The sequence below is a fragment of the Oryzias latipes genome, chromosome 1, assembly GCF_053564925.1.
Source record: "Oryzias latipes strain Hd-rR chromosome 1, Olatipes_Hd-rR_3.1".
NCBI classification, from domain to species: Eukaryota; Metazoa; Chordata; class Actinopteri; order Beloniformes; family Adrianichthyidae; genus Oryzias; species Oryzias latipes.
The window spans coordinates 40,923,563-40,950,635 of NC_136237.1; the positions used below are offsets into that span (position 1 = coordinate 40,923,563).

General features: G+C 46.1%; 2 protein-coding genes across 8 annotated transcripts in view; one reads left to right on the top strand and one right to left on the bottom strand.

Moving 5' to 3' along the window:
• LOC101165692 (myosin-10) overlaps positions 1-3,851 on the top strand; it is a 49,101-nt gene extending 45,250 nt beyond the window's left edge. For all 6 annotated transcript variants that reach the window (XM_011478025.4, XM_023954141.2, XM_078947986.1 and 3 more), the window contains 5 exons: positions 732-821; positions 962-1,080; positions 1,159-1,267; positions 1,344-1,516; positions 2,339-3,851. In XM_011478025.4, the coding sequence (XP_011476327.1) occupies positions 732-821; positions 962-1,080; positions 1,159-1,267; positions 1,344-1,516; positions 2,339-2,486 (639 nt within the window). In that variant the 3' untranslated portion in view covers positions 2,487-3,851. The remainder of the gene's footprint in view (positions 1-731; positions 822-961; positions 1,081-1,158; positions 1,268-1,343; positions 1,517-2,338) is intronic.
• A 1,030-nt stretch (positions 3,852-4,881) lies between these two features.
• Positions 4,882-26,773, bottom strand: ubn2a (ubinuclein 2a). Of its 2 annotated transcripts, XM_023954144.2 has the most exons (17): positions 26,143-26,773; positions 24,337-24,441; positions 23,504-23,602; positions 20,105-20,215; positions 18,913-19,016; positions 16,688-17,228; positions 15,514-15,584; positions 15,280-15,409; positions 14,572-14,678; positions 13,380-13,490; positions 13,133-13,276; positions 11,785-11,835; positions 11,665-11,707; positions 10,137-11,594; positions 9,851-10,058; positions 8,946-9,014; positions 4,882-7,527 (listed from the first exon to the last, which is right to left on the bottom strand). In XM_023954144.2, the coding sequence occupies exons 1-17, from the start codon at positions 26,449-26,451 to the stop codon at positions 7,481-7,483; spliced, it is 3,708 nt and encodes a 1,235-aa protein (XP_023809912.1). In that variant the 5' UTR covers positions 26,452-26,773; the 3' UTR covers positions 4,882-7,480. The 2 variants fall into 2 exon arrangements, with proteins under 2 accessions (XP_023809912.1, XP_023809918.1); XM_023954150.2 differs by lacking the exon at positions 23,504-23,602 and having other exon boundaries at positions 26,143-26,707.
• Between the last annotated feature and the right edge of the window lie 300 nt (positions 26,774-27,073).

Here is a 27,073-nt window from a genome sequence, read left to right on the forward strand (position 1 = left end):
TAGTGGGGTCATCTGGACCCCACAAGATGGCACAAAAGTTAAAGACCCGCTCCAATAAAATGAGGTTTTTAACGTTCTAATGGCATTTTTCTGATGATGGAGGACATGTTTAAGGAACATTAACTCAAAATTGTGTTTCTGAGTATTTATTTATTCCAATCGCTGTGAATCAGGAGCAAACCGAAAAATGCAGTTTGAAAAAGATCGAAAATCCACTGGGCGGGTCACAAGCCGCCTGCTCCACTCCATTCCGATTCATCCACTTCATGACAAACCGCTCCATGAACGCCTTTGTCTTCCTCGTCTGAGCCAGAATCTGGATCTAAACTTGCACGGCTGGACAGCTCTGATATTGCGCCGGTAATGTTTAGGTTGGGGGTGTGAGGGGCTGTAAGCGAGTGGGAGAGAGTGTAAACAGAGAGCTCTCAGCTGTGGGTGACTAACGGCCGCTCTGCAAAAACGACACAGGTTTTAAGATTTTTGGCTAAAAGCAGCAGCAGCATCATCATAATGAACAGAGCACTGGGAACTCTTTGGAAACAGATCAGAAGATGATCGGACTTTAAAACATCTGTAACCCTCCTTCCTTCACACATTTACCTTATGGGAGGTTATTTTTTTAGAACGTTGCCTCCCGCGGTGAACGAGGAAGAAACTGCCCGTCCTTGGAAGAGCAAGTCTTTCATGGTTTCTCCAGTGCTTCAGCACTAAAGTTCACTTCCTTTTCTCAGGTGGACGGTCTGAACGGCGAGTTGGCGTCTGAGCGCAGCGTCGCACAGAAGAGCGAGAACGCCCGGCAGCAGATGGAGCGGCAGAACAAGGTCTGCGCAGCCGCAGAGGCTCAGCCTCATCCAGAGCCTGCAGGAGGAAGCCAAACCCTCTTGTCCTGTTGTGGATTTAGATTTTTTTAACTGTTGATTACAAATGAGACGAGCATGAAGTATTTTTGCTGTGAACGCAGGAGCTCAAAGCCAAACTGGCGGAGCTGGAGGGGGCAGTCAAGTCCAAGTTCAAGGCATCCATCGCTGCCCTGGAGGCGAAGATCCTGCAGCTGGAGGAGCAGCTGGAGCAGGAGTCCAAGTCAGTATCTGCCTGTGTTTGCGTCAGGAGGAGCGGCGTTTCCGGTCTGTAAGGGGACTTTCTGTGTGAAACCTCCAGGGAGAGAGCGGCCGCCAACAAAATCGTCAGACGCACGGAGAAAAAGCTGAAGGAGGTGATGATGCAGGTGGAGGACGAGCGTCGCCATGCCGACCAGTTTAAGGAGCAGGTAGGGAAACCCGAGCGACGGCCTGCATTCTGTTTGCCTCTGGTCCTCACTGTGGACGCCCCCCGCCCCACCGCAGCTGGAGAAGGCCAACTCTCGGATGAAGCAGCTGAAGCGGCAGCTGGAGGAGGCCGAGGAGGAGGCCACCAGAGCCAACGCCTCCCGCAGGAAGCTGCAGAGGGAGCTGGACGAGGCCACGGAGGCCAGCGAGGGGCTCAGCCGAGAGGTCAGCTCCCTGAAGAACCGCCTGAGGTATGAAAAGGAAACATCTTCATGGCTGCTTCCTTTAGGGGGCGCCACAACTGTTTCCTGTCTTTCAGTCAGTGATGTGATGTTCTTCCTGCTGCAGAAGCAGCGCTCACAGAAACAAAATCGCATCACTGGGCAATAAAGTCAAGTCTGTAGAGAATTTAGTGTCACTAGGTGCGGATCAAAAGTGGCTGATGCCGATTGTTGATCCGATCGTGGCGGTGTGGCGCTCCGGAGGACCGACCGGACCGTAGCTTTGTGTTTGTGGGCAAGGGAGGGGGCTTCGGAACTGTTACCTTCGGAACCCTAAAAAAACAATTTTTCTTATATGATACGAGTTTTTTCCGCGACTCATTTTCCTACCCAAAAGTAAGACGACTCGAACTCTGAGGCTCCGCCTTTCGCTCCTTGTGGGTGCCGCCCATTTTATGGCGAACCTCCGAAGTTTTGCAAAGATGGATGTTCATACCGAGCATAGAAAAGGAAAGCGTTTAGCCCATCAAAGGCAGCGCAGCAGAGAAAGTGGCCGTGTGTTTTTTAGCCCGGGGGGCGGAGCTGGCAGCTCAGACTCTTCCTGGAAGGGGCGGGTCCTCACTTTGTGACATCAGATTGGTGCTCAGAGAGCAGGATTTCAGAGACGTGTGGATCAAAAACATCGCTTTTCGTGAGGAATTAACGTTTTAAAACACGTAAAAGCTCAAAAGGTTGATTTTGCGTGACGAACGCCGTTTTTATCCAGTTTCTTTATCGTTCTTAACGGACGTGAAGCGTTCTGTTGTTCCTGCCGATTTCTGTCTGACGCTCTGCTGCCGTCTCTCCCGTCAGGCGCGGCGGTCCGGTCAGCAGCTTCTCCTCCGGCCGCTCCGGCCGCCGCAACCTCAACCTGGACGGCGCGTCGGTGGACATGTCGGACGACGACGCAGACAGCCGCTCCGGCGACTTCAACGACACGCAGACCCCCACTGCGGAGTAAAAACCCCCTCCTGCCCCCTCCTGGTTCCTGATCCCATTCCCCCCCTCTTTTTTTTTTTTTTTTTTTTAGAAATCAGTTAACCCCTCCCTCAATGGATGACACCCCCCCCGCCCTTCCATCTAGATCAAACAGACATGTCTGCCTTACTCTGATCAAAGCAGTGGATCATCTATAACCCCCCCCCCTCCCCCCAGACATGAAGTTGACATGATGAAGACGATGTTCACGTCTTCACACCTTCAAAGTGCTTTTTATATCCATGTGACGCCACAGTAGGGTCAGGAGAACGGAAACTTTTCAGTCTGATGGTGTTTGTGCTAGGAATGACCCCCCCCCCCCCCCCCCTGGTGTTCAGGCGCCACCGGCCCCACCCGCCGCACGAACTCTGAGGACGTTCCATCTTCAGCTTCCTCAGGACAACCTGGAAAGGCTTTTACTTTGAAAAGCAGAGCTTCCTTTTCAACCCTCGGCGGGAAAGGGGGACGAAAAAAAATGTCCGGTGTGGTTCGAGCTTCAGAGGGAAAACTTTAAGCTCCTCCCACTGATGGTCAAAAGATGCTGGAAAAAAGCAGAACTGCACAGAAAAGCTGAAATAAAGGATGGAACTGGAATAATGAAACTTCCATGTTTGTGCTTCACCTCCAGATGTTATCAAACCCACAGCTTTCTAATGTTGAATTATGGGTAATGTAGGCATTGACAAAGATCGGGATTTTATTAAAACTGTCAATTCTGACTAAAGATTTCCCAGTTTTTCTCACGCGGATCATTTCGGCTGCTTTTGCTTTGGTTTTCACGTCTGCAGATGTAAATGTGTAGCTCTGTGACTTGAATGTATTCGTGCTCGGACTTTATTATGAAACGGTGACGACTTCTTCCAAACCTGTACCCCAGAACTCACTGAATGACGGCCACACCCCATAAGCCCCGCCCCCTAACGCCAACTCTTATCAGTTCGTTTCTTTAAAAGTGCCTTAGACACTAAACCAGAACACGAGAGGGAAACAGTTCCACGCGAAAGCTTCTCATTGTTTTCTGATCCTTTCGTATCTGCCAGCGGCCCGGGGGTTTGGGTCAGAACCAGAACCACAGTATGAGGATGGACGGACAGGAAGTGGAGCGCTCTGCAGCTCCTTCTGCTGACCCAGAAGTGCTGATAATTTGCTGCGCGGGATTTTATTTTGGTTGGAAGCTTTAACATCCACAACTAGGTTTTTTTTTTGTGTGTTTTTGTTAAACAGCAGAATCTCCCGTCACCTTCCTTCCTTCCTTCCTTCCTTCCTGTATTTTAAGACACTATTTTTGTTTTCCTGTTTGTTTTTGTAAAAGTAAAATAAAGCATTATTCACGGTTTGTCTTCAGGAACATGAATCCTCTGATGTTTCATCGTCTGTTGTTCCCATTAGTCAGAAAAATGACAATTATCTCCTTTTTTTAATCCTCACTTTGTGCAATACTGCCCTCTAGCGAGCAGTTGTTGTAACTCCAGGAGGTAGACAGCTGAAAACGTCCAGAACTTCACATTTAAGACGTTTTAACCCTTGTGCTATCCTAGGCACTTTAACATTGGGAGTGGGGTCATCTAGACCCACTAGACAGTGCTCTGAACCTTTTTTCTTCAATGATTTGTGATCTTCACTGGTGTCCATGGATTACATGAAATCTTTCCACCTTTGTCATGGTAGGGAGAACATGTCAATGGAAGGGGGGGGGTCATATGATGGCACCATAGTTTAATAAGTGGGCGGAGCTCTGCTGGTTTTTGATTATAGTTCTTTTCATCAAGTCGGGCAGCAAAGTTTCTCTGGGTCCAACTCTCCACCCGACCATCACAACACCCAGGCGCCTCCGGTCTGGTTCTGGTCCTGGAGTCGCAGGATGTAAAGGATCCGCTGGTGCATCAGACAAGACAAGAACCTTTCATGGTCTAGAACTTACAGAAGCTGGTATCAGAGGACGTCAAATAGAAAATTTCTTCTATGGAAACGAAAAGGACAGTTTTCAAACATGACAATCAACTTTGTGAACATGTTTTTCTAGAATAAACCAGAATAAATAACTCTGGTCTTTCACATTTGATTATTTTTAGATGGTTTCGTCAAAACTGAAATCCATTTGTGAGACTCAGAAATCTTTGCACTGACTAATAACCTTTCATTGAACTCATCTGCTTTCACTACACAAAAACGCGAATAAAACCTCTGATTTGACTCTAATGTACCAAAGTAAGTTGGTGATACCGCCCTCTGCTGGTGACAATTGATTATTTGCGTCACATTTCTACTTCCTTCTTTCTGCTTTTGCCGATTAAACGGAGGTTTTTGCAATTTTCTGCCATAAAAAAAAACGTAAACGAAGCGGCGCGATTTAAGGTAGAAATAAAGATGGGAGTCAATTTAAAAACCAAATAGTTTGTTTAATTTTTTTTATAACAGACACACAAAAATAAACTACCAAAGACCAAATTAGGTAAGCAGATGACCACCACGTGCCGCGTCTCTCCTCCTCTCCCCTGTAGAGAGAGCGCGGCTCATAAAGACGTCACCCTCCGCTCCGGTCACGTGACTTCACATCCACCTTCGCCGCTCCGCAGGAGGAGCCGTCGAGGGAACGAGCAGCGCCCCCTCCTGGAGGACCACAACAGTCTTTGGCGTCTTTTCTGGTGCAACCAGCTGGTCGAGCACGCGTACACGTGCACACGAACACACACACACACACACACACACACAGAGGGAGGGGGGCACACAGACAGACCACGGAAGAACAGTTTTCCTAACAGAGGTATTCTGGGAAACAGCAGTGTTCAGACGAAGCGAAGAATCCCTGAAGGACGAAGCTGCCATCACTAAAGAATTTTTTTTTTACTAAACTGAGACTTTAATTTTGCTTTTTTGTTACAGACAAACAGGAAACTTTATTTTGAAAGAAGGAGGGACAAAAACTTTCTGCTCCGCTCACAGCTGATCTGAAGGACTGAACACCTGATCCAGGTATCGTCCAACCCAAGAGATCTGGATGTGATACATGAGGGGGTGGAGCTTATGTCTGTGGTTAACCCTTGTGCTATCCTAGGCACTTTAACGTTGGGAGTTGGGTCATCTAGACCCACTAGACAGTGCTCTGAACCTTTTTTCTTCAATGATTTGTGATCTTCACTGGTGTCCATGGATTACATGAAATCTTTCCACCTTTATCCACCTTTGTCATGGTAGGGAGAACACCTCAATGGAAGGGGGGGGAGTCATTGGAGAGCAAAAGGGTTAAAGTAAACATGTATTCCAGCCTCAAACCGGAAATAGACTTTATTGTATCTAGCAGGAAATATTTTGTACGCATGGAACTATGATGTGTCCAAATGGCGTGAATCCGAGGGAAATCTCTTTGTAAATCTTCAACGGTTCACAGATAATCACGAATGTTTTTTAAATAAGATCAACAGGAAACTGCAGCTTCTGCGATTACACCAGCAAACACTAGAGGGCAGCATTGTTACCTACAGCTTTATTTGGTGGCGCTGCCCCTTCCAGCAAGGCTGCGCCTACAGGTGGCGCTGCATTTAACCCTTGTGCTATCCTGTGGGGTCAAGATGACCATTGACGTGTTCTCCCTACCATGACAAAGGTGGATAAAGGTGGAAAGATTTCATGTAATCCATGGACACCAATGAAGATCACAAATTAGTAAATAGTGGGTCTAGATGACCCAACTCCCAATGGTAAAGTGCATAGGATAGCACAAAGGTTACAGGCGGCGCTGCACCTACAGGCGGCGCCGCCCATGTACACGCTGCTGCAAATCGACGACTAACCATCTGTTCAGTAAAGGCAGCTTCAGTCCTTCAGGTTTTTGACTAAAGCATGTCATAAACGTCATCAGCTCCTGTAAATGTGCTCCCCTCCTTCATAAAACAGTTTTACTGCCGTTGCATTCAAATTTTACAAATTAGGATTCATCTTTTTCTGTTTTTGGAGAACTAAAAAGCTGGAGTCCAGCTCAGAACTGGACCTGGAAGTCCTTCAAACCTCTGAAGAACCGGCCAGAACTGTTGCTACATCTGAAGAGGATCGGAGGGAACTTCAGCTTCTGCCTGAAGACTCGCCCGAGAAAAAAAAAAAAAAGTCATCAATCATTCAAACATCTGCAGAAATGCTCTGACAAGCTGAGGTCCAAAAGCAAACGGAGCTTTTTCAGGCCTGCATAGATCGGGTTCATACTTGTTCAATACAAACTAAGGCGTTTTTGTCGTTAAGTTATCAGTAAGCAAAAAAAAATAAAATAATTCAAGTAGGCTACAGTCTGGTTGTTGCTCCCTCACGCTCCTCCACCCAGGAGGAACCAGAAACATCTTCAAGTCTTTCTTCATCCACAAAAAGGTCCAGTGAGATTCAAGAGCACCAAAAAACACGTCCAAATGGGAGGCGTGGCCTCACCCGCTCACGTTGGGACCATGTCGTCTGTGGGCCGAACAGGAGGCGGGGCCGAACGGGAGGCGTGGCCTCACCGGCTCACAGAGGAAATGGTCTCAACGTGAGCGTCTGTCCCATTTCTGCACGCACACACATTCATCGTCAGCCTTTCCTCTCACACGTGAACCACAAATAATTTATCCGTTTTAACTTAAGCTAAAACTTAACAGTCACTTGTGGGAGACGAGGACGCCAAACTTCTTCTACCGACACGACGATTCCCACGGCCGGAGAGACACCCTACACAGAAACGTCGCCAGTCCCGATACTTCACAGGATCTTTGACACAAACTGGGTCGGGTCGGGCCTACGGCTCGTCTGCTGCTCGCCCGCTGGCTCGCTCGCTCGCTCACACTCGTTCCACAGTGATCACGGTCGGTCGTATGTAAACATGTTGACAGAAGATTCCACACATTCACTCCTCTCTCAAACCCAAACTCCTTCTGGTAAAGCGTCCAAACGGATGAGATCCTTCAGGTCCGTTTGACGGAGGCAGTGGAGGCCCCTCCCCCTTCGTACCACGGCAGGTCAGCGGCTCTTTCTCTTCACTTCTCCACCCTGGCTTTGGTTGGCGTCTGGACGGGGGAGAAGACGGAGACGGTGAACATCTCCGATGGACGGAGAGGACACAAACGCAGCAAGTCCCCGATTGGTCAAAGTTCAACCGGTTCAACTTTCGATGCGCGTTCAATGGATCCGCGTTTTTAAAAAACTGCATAGTGACGCATGCACGCGCGGGTTTCCGACGCAGAAGTCCCAAACGTAGCTTGACAAGCATTTACGTTTCTCCAAGGCGCAAACACAGCGGCGGCGGCGACTTGTTCTCAGGCGCCACTTTCAATGACAAGTCTCCAAAAACGCGCGTAGACCACAATTTCAGGTTTCCGCGTCTGGACACTCGTGGTCGAGCTTCGCTCTACAGGTGTTCAAGTCCGGTCCGGTCAGTCATTGATCGCGCGCTGGAAGTTCAACCTGTTGAACATTTTCACGCTGAATCTCAGCAGTGGCCCTGTGACCAATCGGGGACCTGGATTTGATAGTGGCGCGTGTGTAGCGTCCGCTTCAAAACACGGAAGTACCGACCGTTGTAAACACGATCAGACAGGAGACGTGAATTATTGTGGTTGAAATGACTTCCAAGACGGACTCTTATAGGAACAGAGCTGAGAAAAGGAAAAGCCTTCGGGATTAGCATCGCTTTGACTCCGCCCTCTGAGCCTCCAGCTGAGCGCTAACAGAAGAAGAATCATGAATGCGCGTTCGTGTGGCGCCTGAAAGCACGTTTCCGAGTGAACGCAGCTTTAGGAGGCCTCCTAAAAACATCGGCTGTGTCAGAATTCCCACCCTAACTACTAAAAACGATATAGTGCGGGACTATCTAGTGCCCTGGATGTACTTTATTTTTAATTAACGGCGAATCTTGAACATCGATTTCATGAAATGAAAATCTCGTTGATATGAACGTTTTGCGACGACCATTTATGATTCCTCTGTCTTCTAAAGATAAAAAACGTTGCTGATTTATTAAAAAAATACCTTTAAATTCATTTTCTTTGTAAAAATTATTCCGACGCAATGCATTGTGGTCTATATTCGCTGATCTAGTGAGCAGCGATGTACAGTGGTTTTCGCAGAGACTTCTGGGAAATTTTCAAGGCACCCGATTGTGGAATTGCACTAGAAAATGGCGAATGCACTATATAGTGCACTACGTAGGGAGTAAGGAAGGAATTCAGACACAGTCAGAGTCCGGCTTCACAGAAAAGTTTTTGTGGTTTTACTTCATGTTCTCATTTACAGAAGTTTGAGTGAAACCGGTTCTGAACCAACAAAAAGCACAAACATCTGAGTCCTTCAGAAAGGAAATAAATGATGTTACTGAATGCAGCTCGTCCTTTAAGACATGACTCAGCAGTTTGTCAGCATTTCTGGAAGACGTCGAACCTTCTCAGATGATGGAGAACTGTGACGGTGGAGCAAAAGCGGCGTTTACCTGAGAAAGCAAGCTGCAAGTGAGGAGGTAGAGCAGCCTGCGACCCCGACTGGAGACTCTTGAACAGATCTGAGGAAAGGTGAAGGGGGCGGGGCATGAGCGGCGACTCAGCAAAAGACACAGGCTTGTGACCATCGACTGTATGAGAGCTGGACTGAGTTAGTGTGACGGGTTTACTTCCAGCTCCAACCAAACTAAATCAACGCAGTCGGCATTTTTTGTTGGAGCCAGACATCATCGGTGAGCTGTGATTGGTTAAAGCCAGTCACAGGAGTGAGCTGATTGCAGGAAGTAGGAACATTTCTATCCACACCTCCCAACTCCTTCATTGGGAAACAACTTTGGAAAAATGCTGGCTTTAAATCTTGTAGATTTTGAACGGCGTTAGCGTGGCGAGCTCACAAAAGTGGCGTTCGTCTGTTGCTCGCATACTGCAATATTATGAAAACTGAATGCATGAATCGTTGGGTAAACCTGAACAAAACGATATGGGAACTAACACGAACATATCAGAAATGTGGGCATGGCTGACAAAAAACCTCCGTTGCTAAGGAAATCCAAACGTTTACTTTCACCAATTCTTCTAAAACGCACATAGAACTGTTCGACACCCCCAGGCGACCAAAACATAAAATGGTTGCTATGGAGATAAAACCAACAGAAATTTAGCTATTTTGAAAAATGTGCTGGGGCGCTATATTGAGATAATCTTTTGAAGTTTATCATCTTTCTGCTTTTTTTAAAACAGCTGATAACAAGGTACCTCGATAAAGAGATCAATAAAGTTTTTCTGTTTCATTCTATTCTACCTTATTCTATGTTTTCTTCTGACATTTCTAAGCAGACATGGTTCCTGTGCAGCCGTGAACCGTACGGTAAGCGGTTAAGGTGGGCGGCGGTCTCACCCATGAGGTCGCTCTGTGCTAGCGGGTATCCTGAGTTGGAGCTGGGGGCTGAAGCCATGCCAGCCGATCCTGGAGCGCCGGCGGAGCTGAAGTTGATCAGCGAGGGGAACTGAAAGGGGAGCGACACGGGGACCAGACCTCCCAACATCCCAAAGCCCAGCGGCAGAGCGGAGTGGTTTCCCAGGAGGGCGGAGCCAGCGGGAGGGACCTGAAAGCGGAGAGGACAGACGGGGAGTTGGTCTCCTGCGGGTCGGGGATGCCTCTGAGCTTGAACAGGGACTCTGACCTGCGACAGGTGGGACGTTGTGGAAGACGTGGCAGAAGTTCCTGAAGACGCCCACCCATTTCCCGCCTTCGAGGCCTGTCCGCCTGCCGCCGCCACCGCCGCCCGCTGCCTCTGACCAGCTGAGGCTGAAGGCGAGGGGCACGCCGGTTTTCTGTCCGGAAGGCTGCAGGCTGCCGGCGGCGGGGGGGCTTTGCTGCTCGTGGAGGACGGCGGTTTCTGGGCGCTGGTGAAGACTCCGCCCTGCGTTTGCTTCACCTGCCCGCAGCCCGAAACGCTGAAGGGGGGCCGGAAGGTTTTGGGGGTCTTCAGAGAGTAGGGGGGGTGCTGCTGCTGGCTGGGGAGCATCTGATGGGGGAGCTGGTGGGAGGGCGAGGAGGATGGGGACGGCGAGGATGAGGGGGGCGGCGTGGGGGCAGGAGGACGGGGGGTGAGTTTGATGATGGGGGAGGAGTTGCTGCTGTGGGAGGACTTGGTGAGGGTGGCCTGCATGGGGGTGATGAAGTTGGGCTGGTGGTGGTGGTGGGGGGGTTGCGTTTGGGCTTTACTTTGGGGGGGGTGCGAGCTCTGAGGGAGCAGGGAGGGGGAGGAGCTCACAGCGGAGGACGGGCAGAAGGACTGCAGGCCGTGGTGGGAGGTAGAGGCGGGCCGAGGCAGGGAGGAGGGGGAGGAGGAAGGGGTGACGATGCAGTTCACGGCGGCGCCGTTGCTGCTCGCGCCGCCGGGTTTGGCGCCGCCCTTGGAAAGCCCCGGAGCGGTCGCCAGAGATCCCAGAATCCCGCCGGGGCTGGTGAAAACCTTCTGATGGGGGGGCAGCAGGGGGGACGCTGAGGAAGACTGCAGCTTTGGTGACGAAGGGGAGGGGCGTGCGTTCATCTTCGTCATCACAGAGTTCGGCCTGTGATTGGAGGTCGCCATGGTAACCAGTCTGTGCGTCTGGCTCTGACCCAAAGCGTTCAGTCCTTTAACCTGCATGAAATGACCGTCTGCAGTCCTGGGGGGCAGCGACACCCGCGCCGCAGAGGAGGCGACAGGAGTCGCGGAGGTAGAGGAGGGGTTTGCGAGTGTCGCGGGCGGGACCTTCCCAGCAGGCACGGCTCCCGGGGTCGCCGACTCCGCCTTGGCGAGGGAATGCTGCGGCGTGGAGGGGGCGGCCAAGGCAGAGGGGTAGTGAGGAGCGACGGGGGGAGGAGAGGAGGTGGGGATCTGCAGCGGAGGAGGCGACAGGGGGCTGTCCGCGAGGCCCAGGCCCCTGGACGCATTGCTGAGGAGGGCCAAGGCGTGGGAGATGGAGTCCAGGGACGGGGCGGTCAGATCCTCGTCCAGAGAGTCCGACAGACAGATGGGCTCCGAGGGCGAGCAGGAGGAGGGCAGGCGGGCGGAGCTCTGAGCGGACGTGGAAGTGAGCAGCGAAGGAGTGGAGGTCACGGCCAGAGGAGGTTTGTGGATCCAAAGACACTCCTGAGGAAGAGAATTCCGGATCAGAGCTTCTCCAGGGGACGGGTTCTGACGCTCCGAGGAGCTCGCTCACCTTGGTTTTGGCCTTGGCGGCGGGCATCATTCTCCGTCTGACCCTGAAAGGAGACACAGCAGCAGCAACAGTCAGTTCCTGGAAGCTCCCAGCTCCTCCTGCAGAGCTTCAGATACTCACAGGTTCCCGGTGAGGTGATGGTGAACGGGGAGGCTCTCCTTGAAGAGGATCCTGAAGAACGAAGGAAGGACACAACCGGAAGATTTGAAACCAGATTTTTGGGGATTTCGGTGATTGATCACCTACATGAGTTCAACTCATGAGTTCAAATGTTTGTGATGCTGAGACGACATTCATCTGGTCATGTGACCCGCATGAAGTGTTTAGACGGGCTGAAATATGAAACGCCCCACTAAAACCAAATAAAAATGTGTTTGTAAAGAAAGTTGTTTCAGAAACATTTAAGTTGAACTTTTTGGGCTTTTTTAATGTTCATTCCTCACAAAAAACCAACCCTAACACGCATTTCTGATAATAAAAACCTGCTCTCTGAGCACCACCCCCTCCCAAACCATGAAAATGAGCGGGATTTCACATTGTGACATCACAAAGTGAGGACCCGCCCCATCCAGGAAGAATCTGCTCTGCCAGCCCCGCCCCCAGGCTAACACCCACTTTCTCTCATTTTTTCTGCACATCCATCTTTGCAAATATTCGGATGTTTGTTTTCGTGTGAGAAACACAGACTGAAGCTGATTCTAGGATGATGTCATGAAATGGGCGGAGAGGAAGGCGGAGCCTCAGATATTGAGTCCTTTTACTTCCAGATAGGAAAAAGAGCTGCTAAAATAATTCATGCTTTCATTGTCATTTCTATTCTACGTTCATTTTCTTCTATTTGGTTTTGTTTCACATCATGTTTAATTGATTGTTTCTGTGTCTTTGTTGTGTTGTTTTGTGTTTTATTGTTCAGCGCTTTGTGATTTTAACTGGGAAAGGCGCTATATATTCTTTCATTTTCTATTCTGTTTCTATATGTTTTTAGGGTCTCCATATAAATAAAACTCATTCACTAACCTCCTTACTAAGGAGGGAGCGTACCGCAGCGTCACCCATTCGTGGAACCTCCATTACGAAGACTCCACCACACGCTTACCACACGCACGACAATGGTACGTTCCGTTTCCATGACGTCCCTTAAGGTGGACCGACGTACGAGCCTCAAGGGAACTGCGAACCGGGTCAGGTCTACCTGACTAAAGCTAAAGTTAGAAAAAGTCCTTCTAAAGTAGATCAGTCCATTCAGGATTATTTATAGATGTTCTCATAACCGCTGGAGTGATGAGTTCACATTTAAGAAGTAAAGAATAGGTTAAAGACGCCGGTTTGGTTTCCTTATTTGACCACTAGATGGTGCAGTGGAGCAATGATGAAGCTGGGCTCCCTAATGAAGCCCTTTGCCTCATGAGGCCATCAGTAGATGATGTGTCACCTACAGTTTCGCGCACACACACATTTACACACAGACCTGGCCTGCATCCAGCCCTTGGGCCACAGTGGTTTGACCTCGTTCTCCAGAAAGGCCTTGAGGTAGTCCTCCACCGACAGAGAGCACTGCTTCTCCATCTCATAGCAGCTCAGCTTCACGCGCACTAAACTGCACAGTAGATTCCTGAAGACGCACAGACACAAAAAAGATGATTTTTCTTTTTGGGGCAGATTTCTGATTCAAGTAGGCAAAGCTGTTCGGTCGCTGGGCTTCATCAGATCCTGACCTGAGCCTGTCATCCCAGATAAACTTCTTCCGAGGACCGATCACCCGTTTGCCAGGTTTCTCGTCGTCTTCCTCCTCCGAGCCGTTTTTATCCCCCTCTTCTGACTGCTGCCTGAAAAACACAAACATGTGAAGATAAAAAAAACAAAAAAACAGATCTAAAATCAGGACAAGGCTGTCAGCAGCAGCTGAGGGAGTTTCACTCTGCAGCTTTCCATGAAAATAAAATAAAACTTTAAATGGACATGTTCAAAAAACAGCATGAGTGTTAAACCTGAAGGACAGGCTCTGGTGACCCCGTGACCCTGAAAGGGCTACAGCGGGTTGATAAAATGGACGGATAGTTCTGAAGACGTTTACTTTTTATGTACTTGTATCTTAAAGTAAAAACAACAAAAAAAATCTAATTTTGTTTTTCATTTAGGAGGATTGGTGCACAGACTTAATCAGGAGCAAGCCTTTTTTTTTCAATTTCAATGATCTTCTTCACTTCCTGTTTGAAGCAGATTCAAAAACCAAAGTGGGTGTAAACAGGTGCAGTTCACCAAGTCATCTGTGAGCAAATCCACGTTTATTCCAACAGCAAAATAATACAACTTTGCCACGTCAATTAAATTAAAGCTCGACTTTTGTCTCTATGACTGGTTTCCGTGACAACTGTTCAGAGAGGAAATGTTTATGAGCCTCAGCGTCATGCTCGAATGGGGGCGTGGTGTTTAGATTGACGGGTGAACATCAAACCCTCAGCGGTCTAAAGTCTGTTGGTCCCGCCCATTTGCCCGTTTGGGTTCTCTGACCTCATACCAGGCTCACACGGCGAGGATGGAGAGAATAAAATGGTTTTACCCGCAAACCCGTAAATGCCCCCCCCTCTGTCCGTCACTCTGCAGGTTATTGGAAGGATTTTTGAGCTGAGCTTTCCAGCTGGGTCAGAACTAGGTTCTGCATCCAGAACCGACTCAAGCAAGTGATATAAATAAGAGCGAGTTCTAGACCGAGACGATTCGATTTTCCGGATAAAAATCATCGGAGTTTGGATGTTCTACACGTTACGACAAAGACGACCGTCACCCATTCAAAAAAAAACCCACCTAAACTAATTTTCCCCTTCAGACACACACTCAAGTGGTTGCACACGCATGCACACAATCACACACACACACATGCACGCATGCACACAGAGGTCAACTCACTTTGCAGCCTTGGCCATGCAGTCCGTGTTGAATGTGGCTATCTGCTCCGGCATCACGCTGCACACGGCCAGCTTCAGCTTCAGCAGAGGCGTCCGCAGGCGGTCGTCCTTCAGGGGGGAGGCGGGGGGAGGAGAAGAAGGAAAGACGAGACAGAAAAGAGAAAAAAGTCATTGAGAAAGAGAGAAAAGGAGCAAATGTGAAAGTTCAGATAATATGATGGAGGGACAAAAGAACTTTTGAGGTCGGCTTTAACTCTGCACAGAACAAAGTGATGCAGGCGGAGAAACAAAGTTTTACTTTGTTTGGGCTTTAAAAAAATCCTACAAACTAGTTATTCCGATCATGAAGAACCAACGAGACTTTATTTAAACAAAAGAAATCATTTCCCGTTAAGGGAAAGAAAGAATCCAGACTCTTCTGTTCAGATCTGAAATCTTGCTTTCTTTTTTTTTAACTCATCTTGTCCATCAGCTGAGCGCTGAAAGCCTCTTGTGTTGGTCATATTTTACTGTTTACATATTTTTCTCCTTCCAGACTTCAGCAGAATCCGTCTTTTCTCAACATTTCCATTCCATTCAACATGAAACAACAGGAGTTTTTTTTTTTTTTAAAGCTTCAGAGTGAATAGAAAACTGTTGGACAGCAGCGTGATCCGCCTCTCCGTCGGCGTTATCGGAGGGATTCGCCGCTTTGTCGGCGGACGCTCACCTGGATGTTGAGGCTGAGCTTCTTCAGCCGCTTGAGCAGGGCCTCCTTGTTGCACGGCACAAACGCCTCCATGTGCGAGTAGATGAGCGAGCGCACCTCAGGAGGCTGCTCCTGGACCTGCAGCTCAATGCTGGGAGAAAGTCACGATGTCAGAACCAAAAAGAGGCAGAGACGGCCCCCACCGTGGGATAAAAGGAGGATGTGGGATTTAGGAGGCGAAGGTCTCAGACTCACTCCAGGAGAATGTCGTTCATGTCCAGCGTGAAGAACTTCTTCCTGCCCTCCTGGTCAAACTGCCGCGAGGCCTGAGGTCGGAGAGCAAACATCATCTCACTGCGATTCCAGATCTTTGGCCTTCAAAGCCTCTATTCTGACATGAGCTTGGCTGACACAAACCTGTCCTAAAACCCTTTTTATCCTCATTCCATTCAAAACGGTTTCACTCATTTGGTGTTTTTCTTGCAATAAAATATAACTTTAAAGGACAGAAAACAAAAGGTTTTGGGTTTTTTTTAAAGATGCCAAACACCACAGATTGAAGAAAAGAACATTAATGCCTGATTGGTCCACAACTCAGAGGTGAAATTCTGATGAACTCCTGCCGCTCTGCAGGAAATACGTCCTAGAAAACGACTCAGGTTTTTAGATTTTTGGCTAAAAACATCGTCATTAAAAGAACCCTGGGAGCAAACGATGATCAGAGTGGGGCTTTATCAGAAAACGATGAGCTAAAAAGACATCTATTTCTGATTGGTCTGTGCCAAACTCCCAATCTAAACCCAATTCATTTGGTTTTGGTTATAAATAATCATTCTCACATAAATAATCATTTAAACCAAACAAAGGTGGAACTTTGATGACTAAAACAATAAATTCTTACATTAAAAATAAAAAAACAACTTTTGTGTCTAAAATATGCAATAAAAACCTTAGAAATCTACTTTATCCGACAGGTTTCTGCAGGAAATGGCGCCTCCAGGTAAAAACACAAGCCCCTCCCCCATCCCGCTACGATCTATTTTCAAAGCTTCTTCAGTCGTCTTTTAAATTCGATTTTGCTGTTGTTAAATGAATAAAAACGATGTTATCTCAGACATCGTTTCTGCAGAGCGGCAGGAGTTCGTTAGAAACCTCTGAGATGTGGGCGGGACCGTTGGTGCAGAGAAACCCCGCCCCCTCTTCCTGTTGCCGAGAGCTCAGAGGAGGCAGCCTGTTTTTTTACGTCCCAAATACCATCTTTCTCATTTTTTATCTGCTTCGGATTCACAACAATTTGAAGAAAGAAACACTCAGAAATGGAGTTTGAACCTTAATTTTCTTTATAAATGTCCTCCATCATCAGAAAAATACCACAAGAAGACATGAAAAACACCCAAAACACAATTTTCACACCATTGTCTTTACTCACTGTTCTCAGGTCCTCAATGCGTTTTATTAGGGGGGCGGGCAGGCCTTCGGGAAGCGGAGGGGGGGGAAACAGCCCGCTGGAGGATCCGGGGCCTCGCCCGGGGCCACCTCCCACTCCTTTTTGGGAAGGAACTCCAACTCCCAGGATGCCATTCTCTCTGGCAGACACCATGACGTGCTGCTGGTCAGTCTCCAACAGGCTGAAGTCCAAGTCGCTCAGAAGATCCTGCAGCTCCTTCTCATTGGCCGAGCCCAGCAGTGACATCACAGCCGGGTCCGTGGCGAGCTCTGCCAGCGAGAGGTCGTTGGCCGCCGCGTTGCCCTGCGGCTGCGGGGGGTTGGAGGCGAGAAGGAGGTTGGAGGAGTTGCCGGAGGGAGTCCTGTTAATTCCCGGAGGCGCGTTCGGCGCGCTGGAGTTCCTCCTCCTCAGCTCCTCCTTCTCTCGGGTGAAGCGGCGGAGCATGGAGGCCAAGTAGAGGGAGTCCTTCATCAGTTTCTTCTTCTTCTTCTTCTCCGGCCGGTGGAGGTCGAGAAGCGTCACTCTGTTGGAACAAACAAAGAAACCTGAGCAAAAAGCAAAATGATGTCAGATCCCAGAGACTCGGATCCCCATCAGCGTATCAGCGATGTGACCGAGTCTCCACATTTCCTGAAATCTCAAGCTTCAGGAGCCTCGTTTTGGAAAGTCCAGGGTTTTTTTTTGGAGTCCCGGCTTCTCGGCCCACAGATCTGATCTTTGGTTGGAGCTGAGAATCTTTGCGTGAATCCTTTCTGACTCACACATCAACACAATCACTGCGTGTGTAGTAAATGCTGCAACATGTCTTCACTAAAAGTTTGTTTCTCTTTAAATTATTTACTTATTTCAGGTAAATATTTAAACTTTTGGCTTTGCTCAGGATCCTTCTCTTAAAACAAAGATCCTCAGAAAGTAAAGAGGTTTCCAAAAAGAATCCTGAAACATCCGTCCGATGAACCTGAAGTCTAAAATCTGCTCCTCAAAGGAGAGATCCTCATCTCCTCTGTCCTGATGTTCTGTTTGTCTGGCAGGAAGCAGCATTTAAACGAGGGGGGGGGCGCCTTCGCTCCTAAACTGAGTGATTAAAAACACATCAGGGAAGATAAACAGGACAAATCCTCCATCTGATGCAGCTCCTGGCCTCACCGGCACCAGGCCAGCTCACAGCTCTCGTCATGCTGATGCAGGCCTGCTGTGTAATGATCTCTTCTGTAGTAAACAAAACATTCTGTTCCACTTTAATCTGAAATAAAATGTATTTTTTTTCCCATCCAACAGTGCAAAGACTGAAATAAAACATCTGGACACTTTGAGACGCTTCCTTTTGGTGCTCGTTTGCCACAACTGACCGGTAGGTGAACATCTGCTGTGGTACAAAGACTGGCGGTCTTTTTCTAATCCCAAACCTTCCTCTGAATCCTTCACAACCACCCGCTCCTCATCTGATCTTAAAGATCCAGAGTCTGACAAACACACGCATCCATCCTCGCCTGTATTCAGCATCAACAGCAGATTAGCTGGAGGCTATTTTTAGCAGATGTTTCCAGAGTGTGGAGGTATTTGGCATGTTTAGGAGGACAACGGTGGTTTGTTCCTGCAGCTCAGAGCATCTACGACTCACGACGGCTCTGTGAAATCCACCGCCGTCCATATATGGATTATTTCCCATCAACTGTCCTTTGGCTGCGTTTCCAGTGACCATGAAATTGTGCAAAAGGATTTTTTGAGGAGGTGGTTTTTGTGGCAAATCCAAATTGACATATTTCCCAAAACTTGAATTGAATGAGTCACGTGACCCGTGACTTTGGGCAACGCACAGCGGGCGCCACCAGAGGGCCCACAGCGGCACACAGCTCATCCAAAATCTAGCGTGTCGTGATGGCTTCATCCGTAGCTCGCCGCTCCACGGCCTGAATGAGACTCGCCGGCGTCTCCTTTGACAGATGATGATGATGAGCGCCAGAGCCGTGGCAGCAATGTGAATGTACCTGCTGAAAATCAAAGTATTGTTCACATCCGTCGCCTCGTCTTTGAACGACTTATCGGGTGAGTTTACCACTCGAAAGTGGGCGTCACAAAACCTGTCAATCAATAGTTTTGTGGGGGTGGGAGTGATAAATCAGCCCTCTGCTGGTCTTCATGTTACTTCATTTCACTCTAAAACTGTCAGACCTCGATGATTACAGATCCTTTCGTTCTTTACTCACCCTGGTGTGGCGGCTTTGATCGTCTTTAAGTTCTTCTCTTCGAGGTCGTTGCCCTCCTTCTTCTTCCTCCTCTTTAGAACCTGCTCCTGCTCGTTTTTGCCCTTCTACCACACCAGAAAACAGACTTTAGTGCTTGAATAAGAACAAAAAAAAATCACCATAACTGATTAAATCTAAAACACAAATGTGCTTTTGTGAAAGAGGAGGGCTAAACTCATTAAAAAATAAAGTTTATTATTATTGGATATTATTATTACATTATTATATTATTATATATGTTGTTTATTATTTATTTTATAAAGGATAAAGTCTGAAAGTATGTTGTTTATAATCAAGTTTGAATCCCAGAGCTTTGTTGACGGTCTCTTGCACAGAGATTTTCATTAAAAAAAAAAACACAAAAAAAACCTGATATTAACTCTTTTGAAACACCTTTTAGGTTGAGACACAACAAGAGAGACTAGCTGTCAGTTTTAAACGTTTGTTGAAAAAGTGATGGAGCCTGGAAGGCCGAATCTGTGAATATTCTGCCGAGTTACTGACTTTATCCAACTTCTTATTCCGTATTCTGCTGAGTTTTACGGCATAAAAATGATATGCGTTAATAATAAGCATGGAATAGGCAGCGCTGATCGAAATAATTTAATAAAATTAATATCAGATCCCTGATCAAGATGCAACACCCGATTCTGATGGTCTGAAAGTCTGATTTACGATCGGATCGGGACATCCCGAATAAACCAGAAGGATTTCCAGAAGACAATAGAGGGTTGGATGCGATGTCGCTGACTGAAAAGGAAACTGATTATACTTGACAAAAGAAAAAATGTGTGAAAAAAAAGCACAATAACAAAAAAGATCTGTTTGTGAAAAATGCCAGCGCCGGGTATCGAACCAGCGAGCTTCTGCACCAAGGATTCCCCATGTGTTTGAATGGAGGCAAAAATCCTGGAAAAGTTCAAGGATTTGCAGGACAAAAAGTCACAGCTGGAAAAAGCTGAATAGTTGAAATAGCGGAAAAATAGTAGAAGCAGTTAAGCAGCAACAAATGGTGGCAGATACTAGAATAAAGAAAGAGAACCGATGGGTTGAAGGATTTACAGCGTTCAACCCGTTGTTTTGTTCCGTTCTTCTTACAGCCGTTACAGAAACCGTGTGATTCTTTCTGCTTCTTTTCTTGCCACAGCCTCACCTCGTCTTCCTCCCCCTCCGAGTCGGAGGTGGCTCTGAACTGCAGCGTGCCGGTGTTGATGTAGAACCCCCCCAGCTTCGTGCTCAGGGACGCTGGCACCAGCTCATCATACTGGGAGAAACAACAATGGAGAGCGGTTTGTGGTGCAGGTTGGCTGGAATCTGGAGAACAATGACTCCACTTACGCATCAGAATAGGAGTAAAAGCATTTCCGAGTAACCGACCGTGTGTTTTGTTAACAAAAGCTCCTCTTTTTTCTTTTTTTTGCTCCTCTGCTGGTCAGCAAAAGGTAAAAAAAAATCCCTCAAAACAGTCTGAACTCCTCCAGGCTACTGACAAAAACACGGATATCACATATCAGGACAAAAAAAAAAGAAAAAAAAAGTCAAACTGACAGTCGATTCAAGAAAGCAGAGAAGACAGCCGTCAAAACGCCGAGACAAATGCGCCCTAATGGCAGAAAATCTATGGGGGGGGGGGGGGGGGGGCATCATTGGAGCCATTGAAGTCGTCCTGAATCCCAAAAGCAACAATGATGTCGTCCTGAACGTCCACAAGCGGCGTGCAGAAACACCATTTGAGGGGTTTTCAGCCTCCATCCTCTGTAAAATATCTGCAGCTGCTTTAAACTTTCTCTGTACCCTAGATTTCCTGTTGGACCTGTTAAAATGTTTAAAATAGATTTCGTTTTAACCCATAACTCTAAAAAAGGAAGCTAGCAACCTCACTTCGTCTGACTTTTAATGCGTGACGGATAAAAACCAAAAAAAAGCAATCACTGAAATGAGTATTTTTCTGAATATATCCGTATTTTCCGGACTATAAGTCGCTCCGGAGTACAAGTCACTCCAGCCCAAAAATGCATTATAAAGTCGAAAAAAACACAGATAAGTCGCACTGGACTATGAGTCGCATTTTGACAGGAAATTTATTTGACAAAATCTGAGACCAAGAACTAATAAGTTTCACAACCTCATATGACACAATCATAGCAGACTGTTTATCTCATAATTTCACAGTAATTCTTTCTCATACGTATTTATTTATTCCTTTCATGAAGCATCATTGGCCAACTAATACTCTGTTTTCATCCTGTATTTGTAGAAACAGTTGTCATTTTTATTGCATTTCTGCATCTATGAAATCATTGGAAAATAGAATATTATGTTGTTAGCCTTCAAGATCTTACTGTATAAAAAAGTTTGCTGATTCTCTGAGTCACTTAACATCCTCTTAACACTTAACATACCTCATACATCACATTGACCCAGGAACATCATCTCTGTTCCTCACAAATGAACATAACAGGAGGGTAAACAATCTATTTATTTCAATTTATTTCAAATATAAGTCGCTGCGGAGTATAAGTCGCACCCCTTGCCAAACTATGAAAAAAAGGCCGACTTATAGTCCGGAAAGTACGGTAATGATGAATCCACCATTTGAATAACTTTATTAGCAGCATCCTCGTAGCACTGGACAGCCGGTTGCTGGATATTCTTATTATTATGGTCTATTATGGTGTTTTTCAACCCCGTGATACACCAGCATCCAATAATTGAAAAAAGGAGAAACTCTATAATCTGTATTGATCTACAGTCCCCCCCCACAGTCTCACGTGCATTTTTGTGATAATTGTAGAAAAAGCGGGAAGTTGCAGCTGTTTTCTCTAAAAGATGTAATAAAAGTTAAGTTAGTTTTCCGTAATAATTTTCAACTTCATTATTTGTAATTTTACCCTGGTAGTTGTTTTACCCTTCAGTTTATTAACATGCAATTGTATGTAACCTCATAAAAAAACAAATATATTCTTTCTAAATTGTGATTTATTTCTTTTTTTAAATATTTTTTTCAATATTTGTTCAAAGGCAACTCTAATTTTTAAACAATTATATGATCGCAATATGTTTGATAACATTTACACAAACGACTAACATTATTTTTATGTTTTCTGTAGCTCCACAAAAAGTGAACATGTTTAAGTTTTATTAGCTTTTCTTTTGTCTTAATCAAAGATGAAGTCTTTGAAAACTTTAACAAAAATGTTTTATTTCTTTTAATTAAATTGTTTCAATTTATTTTAATTGCGTCTGTTGGCTTTTTCACCTTAATCCTGTCTCTTCAATGTTGTTATTATTTCCTCTTAAGTTTAACATAAAATAATCCAGACGTTCTTAGAAAAGTGTTTCAGTTGTAAAGATGACTTGGACCAAACTCTGGGATGTTTGGCTGTTAATAAACTCAAACCTTGAAGGAGAACTAAACTGTTGAACCTCTGACTTCATCAAGAAGATATAAAAACTGTTTGATGTGTGTTTGTTGTGGTTTCAAGACTTTTAACAGGAAAGACTCATTGTACACTGAGACGCTGTCACTTTAACCCAATGCATCATGGGAGATGTAGTGATGGCAGACAGACTCTCTTCTCTGAGCTTCATTGTTTTGTTCACTTGTTCCACGGTCTGACACCGGATACTGTGGAAAGCTACACCACTAAAGACGAGCTTTAGATGGTATTTTTGTTAGAACTGAGCGACTTTATGAGCAGAACCAGAACAAGGAAGTAAAGACTTTAACCACTTCTGATTGGTCAGACTGATGACATGTGATTAAGCCTCCAAGAATGATTGGTGGAGACAGTTAAAGGGGCGGGACTTTTCCAAAAACAGCTGTAGCTGCAGCTAAATCGCGGTACCGTCATTCTTAACAAAATGTCTTTAATAGAATCAAATAAACACAAAGAAAAAAGTATTTTATGATCTTTCATATTCCTAACTACTCAGTGTTTTATCAGGAACTGTTTGGATGAACAAAGAGCTGATATCCTGGAGATGGGAAATGTTTTTAGATCGGTTAATTAGGGCAATTTCCCACGGCACACCTGACCATCTCTCACGGCACACTGGTTGAAAAACACTGGTCTAAAGGAGTAAAGACTCCTGGTTCTGTCTGATATATGCAGCTTTTATTTTGAAGTGGAAGATTATTCTTCAGTTTCCTCTTTGACTTTTTGTTTTTTGTTAACTTTGCCAACTTGGTTTCAATTTTGCGGTCGGTGCCGCCACTTTAAGGAAGACCGGGTGAGCCAAACGTGGGTGAGAGAAAGTAAAGGTTTTCCAAAATAAATCTTCCTTCAGAATCAGATTAGAAATAAAATGTAAACATTGCAGGTTGTGTTTGTTTCTTTTTCTTTTTCCTCTGCGGCCCGTTACCAGCTGTCCATTGGACCCATTCTGGATTTAGAGAACAGCTCGAACGCCAACCAGTGACTTTTTAGCAACAAAATGACCCATTTCTATCTCAACGTGTCCAGACAATCATACAATAAACGAAGAAAACAGGACAACTATGTGACGGAAACTAATTATGCAAAAGTAATTTAGGTTTTCTTCAACTCACAGCTTCAGAGTTGTCTATGAAAGGATCGGTCTCATCGTAACCAAAGCCGATGTCAATCAAATCTTGCATCCTGTCTTTCCTCTTCTTGCCAGTGTTACCCTAAATAAAAACAACAGAAATTATTTAAAAAAATAGCTATTGACTTTAATTTATGTCTTTTTACAAGTGCTGCGTTCGGTAAAAATACTATCTTTACTTGATTGTCTTTAGAGACCCAAAAGAAAAAAGAATTATCCTCATGATCCATTAAAAAGATAATTTCAGAAATATATTTTAAGTATGAAACAGTCTGGGTATGCATCCTTAGACTAAAGCCTATCCAATAAAGATGATAATCATAAATATAGATAGTTTATTTCTAATATTTAAATAACTAGCCTATAAAAAGATATCAGTGCTTGATAAAAAAAAGTTTGTTTTGGAGACAAAACCAGGAAAACGAGGCTCCTGTCAGCTGACTCCTCCTGTCTGAAAGCCGTGTTCATGAATGTGGCTGTTCTGTTCCAGGAGCTCAGACTTTCCCAGATCATCACCTAAACAGCCGGAGGTCTTTGGAGTGCAGTTAGAGCTGGGGGGGTGCACGAGTAAACACCTCCAGACAGGACGCCATACAAAGAAAATAAACACGGAAACTAGCAAGCAACTTTCCGTAAAGACGCCCCTCCAGTCTTCAGGATTATCTGTTGCTAAGCAACATCTTTGTGTCGAGAAGAATCAAAGGAATTGGAGAATTTAGAAACTCTGTTTATCAAATCATAAAACTTTCCTCTGGACAGAATTTCATAAAACTCAACATCGTTAGCTAAAAAAATAAATAAAAAATAAAAACTCACATATTTATTTTCAAACTTCTTGGCCAGAGCTTCAACCTGGAGTCGCTCCTCCTCTTCATCGCTGAAGGGATCGTTGGGCTTGTGGGCTGGAACGCTGCTCTTTACCTAAAAACAAAGAATATGATAAACATTTTTGTATAATTAGAGGACAAACTGTGCAATAAAAGTAGATAAAATCCTAAAAAAAAAAAGTCAGTAGTAGTAGTCAGAGCACTCCTGCAAGTAGTTTTATTACTCCATGCATTTTACTTTTTAGTACATTTATAATAGAAAGCAGCACTCTAATTTCTAATTTGCTGTAATTAGTTTAGATACTATTTTTTTCAAAAATATTAGAAAGTGCACTTTTTGATTTGGCAGACTTCTATGGAGTTATATTTATGTCACCATGTTGCACATTAAACTTTCTAAGTTGCAAATGAAAATATTAAATATTTGCCTTCAAAAACGTTTTAATTTCTTCAATTTTTTTTTTTGCTTTCATTTTTTCCCCCCAAAAAGATATTTTTGCTTTCAAAAAATATATGTATTTGTAATACAAATGTTTTCTCATCCGTTGTGTCCCATCACACTTTTTTTCTTTGACATAGCTGCCATCAAGCAGCCTGCTGATTGGTCTAGATTCTAACCAATCAGGTGTCTCTTTCTCAAATTGTGCTTGGAGGCAGACATCGATTGATTTGATTTTTTTGATTTCACGGCAGCTTTGTCCCGCTAAACTGAAACTTATGAGAGCAAAATCAAAGATGGGGAAAAAGTGTGATGAGACACAACGCATGCGAAAACATTTCTGTTGTAAACACAAAAATATATTTTGAAAGAAAAAAAATACTGAAAGCGTATATTTATTGAAAGTTAAAAAAAAATTAAAAGCAAAAAAAATGTTTTGAAAGCAAAAGATTTCTGGAGAGCAAATTAAACAAATTTGAAAAGCAAAAAAAAAAGTTTTTTTTTAGTTTTTGAAAGCAAAATCATTTTTTTTGGAAAAGTTTTGTTTGCAACGTGGTGGCATAAATATCACTCCATAGACTTTTAGCTCAATTTAGTTTTATTGTGGGGAAGAATATATATATAGATAACTTTGGTTTAAAATTCAGATTTGTTCAAACTGAGAAGTTTAATTACCTTGGAGTAAATTATTATTATATACTTGAGTGTTTTTTGTGTCTCTTGGAATAGTTGTTTTGGGTAAATATGGGTCACATACTGTTGGAGTCAATGTGTCAGCGTCAATAAATGATCTTTTATTATCATTCGTCACCCAGGTTATCCGTGAACCGTTTGTCCGTTGACCGTGTTGTCATGGTGAAAGGATGCGACAGTTGCGCTCCAGATGCGCATTCGGTCAAAATGGGGCGAGCCTGTCTTTTGATCTCGAGCCTCTCACGTTCGCCTCGCGCCCCGCGCTACATCCTGGTCCTTCCGACCGTCGGTCTGCCCGCGGCTGCCGGGAGGGCCGGGTAAAACCGGGCTTGTTGCCGGGCGAGTCCGGCTGGGAGGCAGGTAGCGCCGCGGCGGGCGGGAGGCAGCCTCGCGCGCACCAAACGCGAACCCCCGCCTCGAGCGCAGCTGAAGTTGGACAGAAACGAGTGGACTCGCGGGGCACGCGCGGCCACGAACCAACGCGATCTTTTGTGATGACTCTCACTAACGGCCAGTTGCAGTCAAGCTGGCGGGGCAAGGTGCACTCCTCCCCCCTCCCTGCTCAGCAATGACAAGTCCGCAAACACTTCCAGGAGCTGGAAATGAACTCCAGCTCCAGTTTCCCACGCGCCGCTTAAGGTCGGTCGAGCCCAGAGGTCCTACCTGGAGGTTCTGGATGAGTTCGCCATAGTTGAACTCGGCGGAGGAGCGCTCGTCCGGCTCGGACAAGGGCAGGTTGAGCCGAACCGTCGCCCTCCCCTCGGCGGCAGCAGCAGCCGTGTCCCTGTCGCCGGTCTTGCCGAGCCGACCGTTGCTGGCGGCGTCTCCTGCCCCGCTGGTTGCCTCCAGCTCCCCGGCTCTGTCGAAGTTAAAATCGGCCCCATCCTCTAACCGTCGCTTCCGCGACTCCGCAGCTCCCCCGGCTGTGAAGGCCGAGAGGGTGACAAACTGCACTTTTCTCGGTTCGGCCATTTGGATAAGCAGCCTGTCTGCCTGGACCTCGCTCCGGACGGACAGCGAGAAGAGCTACTTCGCGAAACTACTCCAAATTGGTGGATGGAAGAAGGTTCCGCGGAGCTCCGACGGCTGCTCGAGGCCTAGGCGGGCGTTAAAGCCTCCTCCGCAGCATACGGATTGAACTCCAGGGGATGCGACGGTGGGGGAAAAGTTGTTTTTTCAGCAGCCACTTGCATCCTCGATTGACTGCGGGGCTGAGACATTCACAGGAGCCATCTTGGGCTACGGGAGTAAATAAAATATCAGAGGAGAGGGTTCGCTGCGCATGCGCACCTCCGCGGAGCGGAAGCATGTGCTACGGTGGAGCGCATCGCAGCCAATCAGAGCAAAGCTTGGCCGTGATCCCGCCCCCGTCACAACAGGCGATAATAACAACACCATCATCGGTCCTATAATGACCTTTATAACGTGTGGGACTGAAGGACTGGTCCTGACGGAGAACAGGAGGACACTGATTCTTTTTTAACATCACATGAAATAAAAATACATTACCCATGGTCTTCATTTTTAGGTTTATTGGGGGGGGGGGGGGTCTACTAACCATCTTCAGGATGAGAAATAAAAACATAGTGAAGCT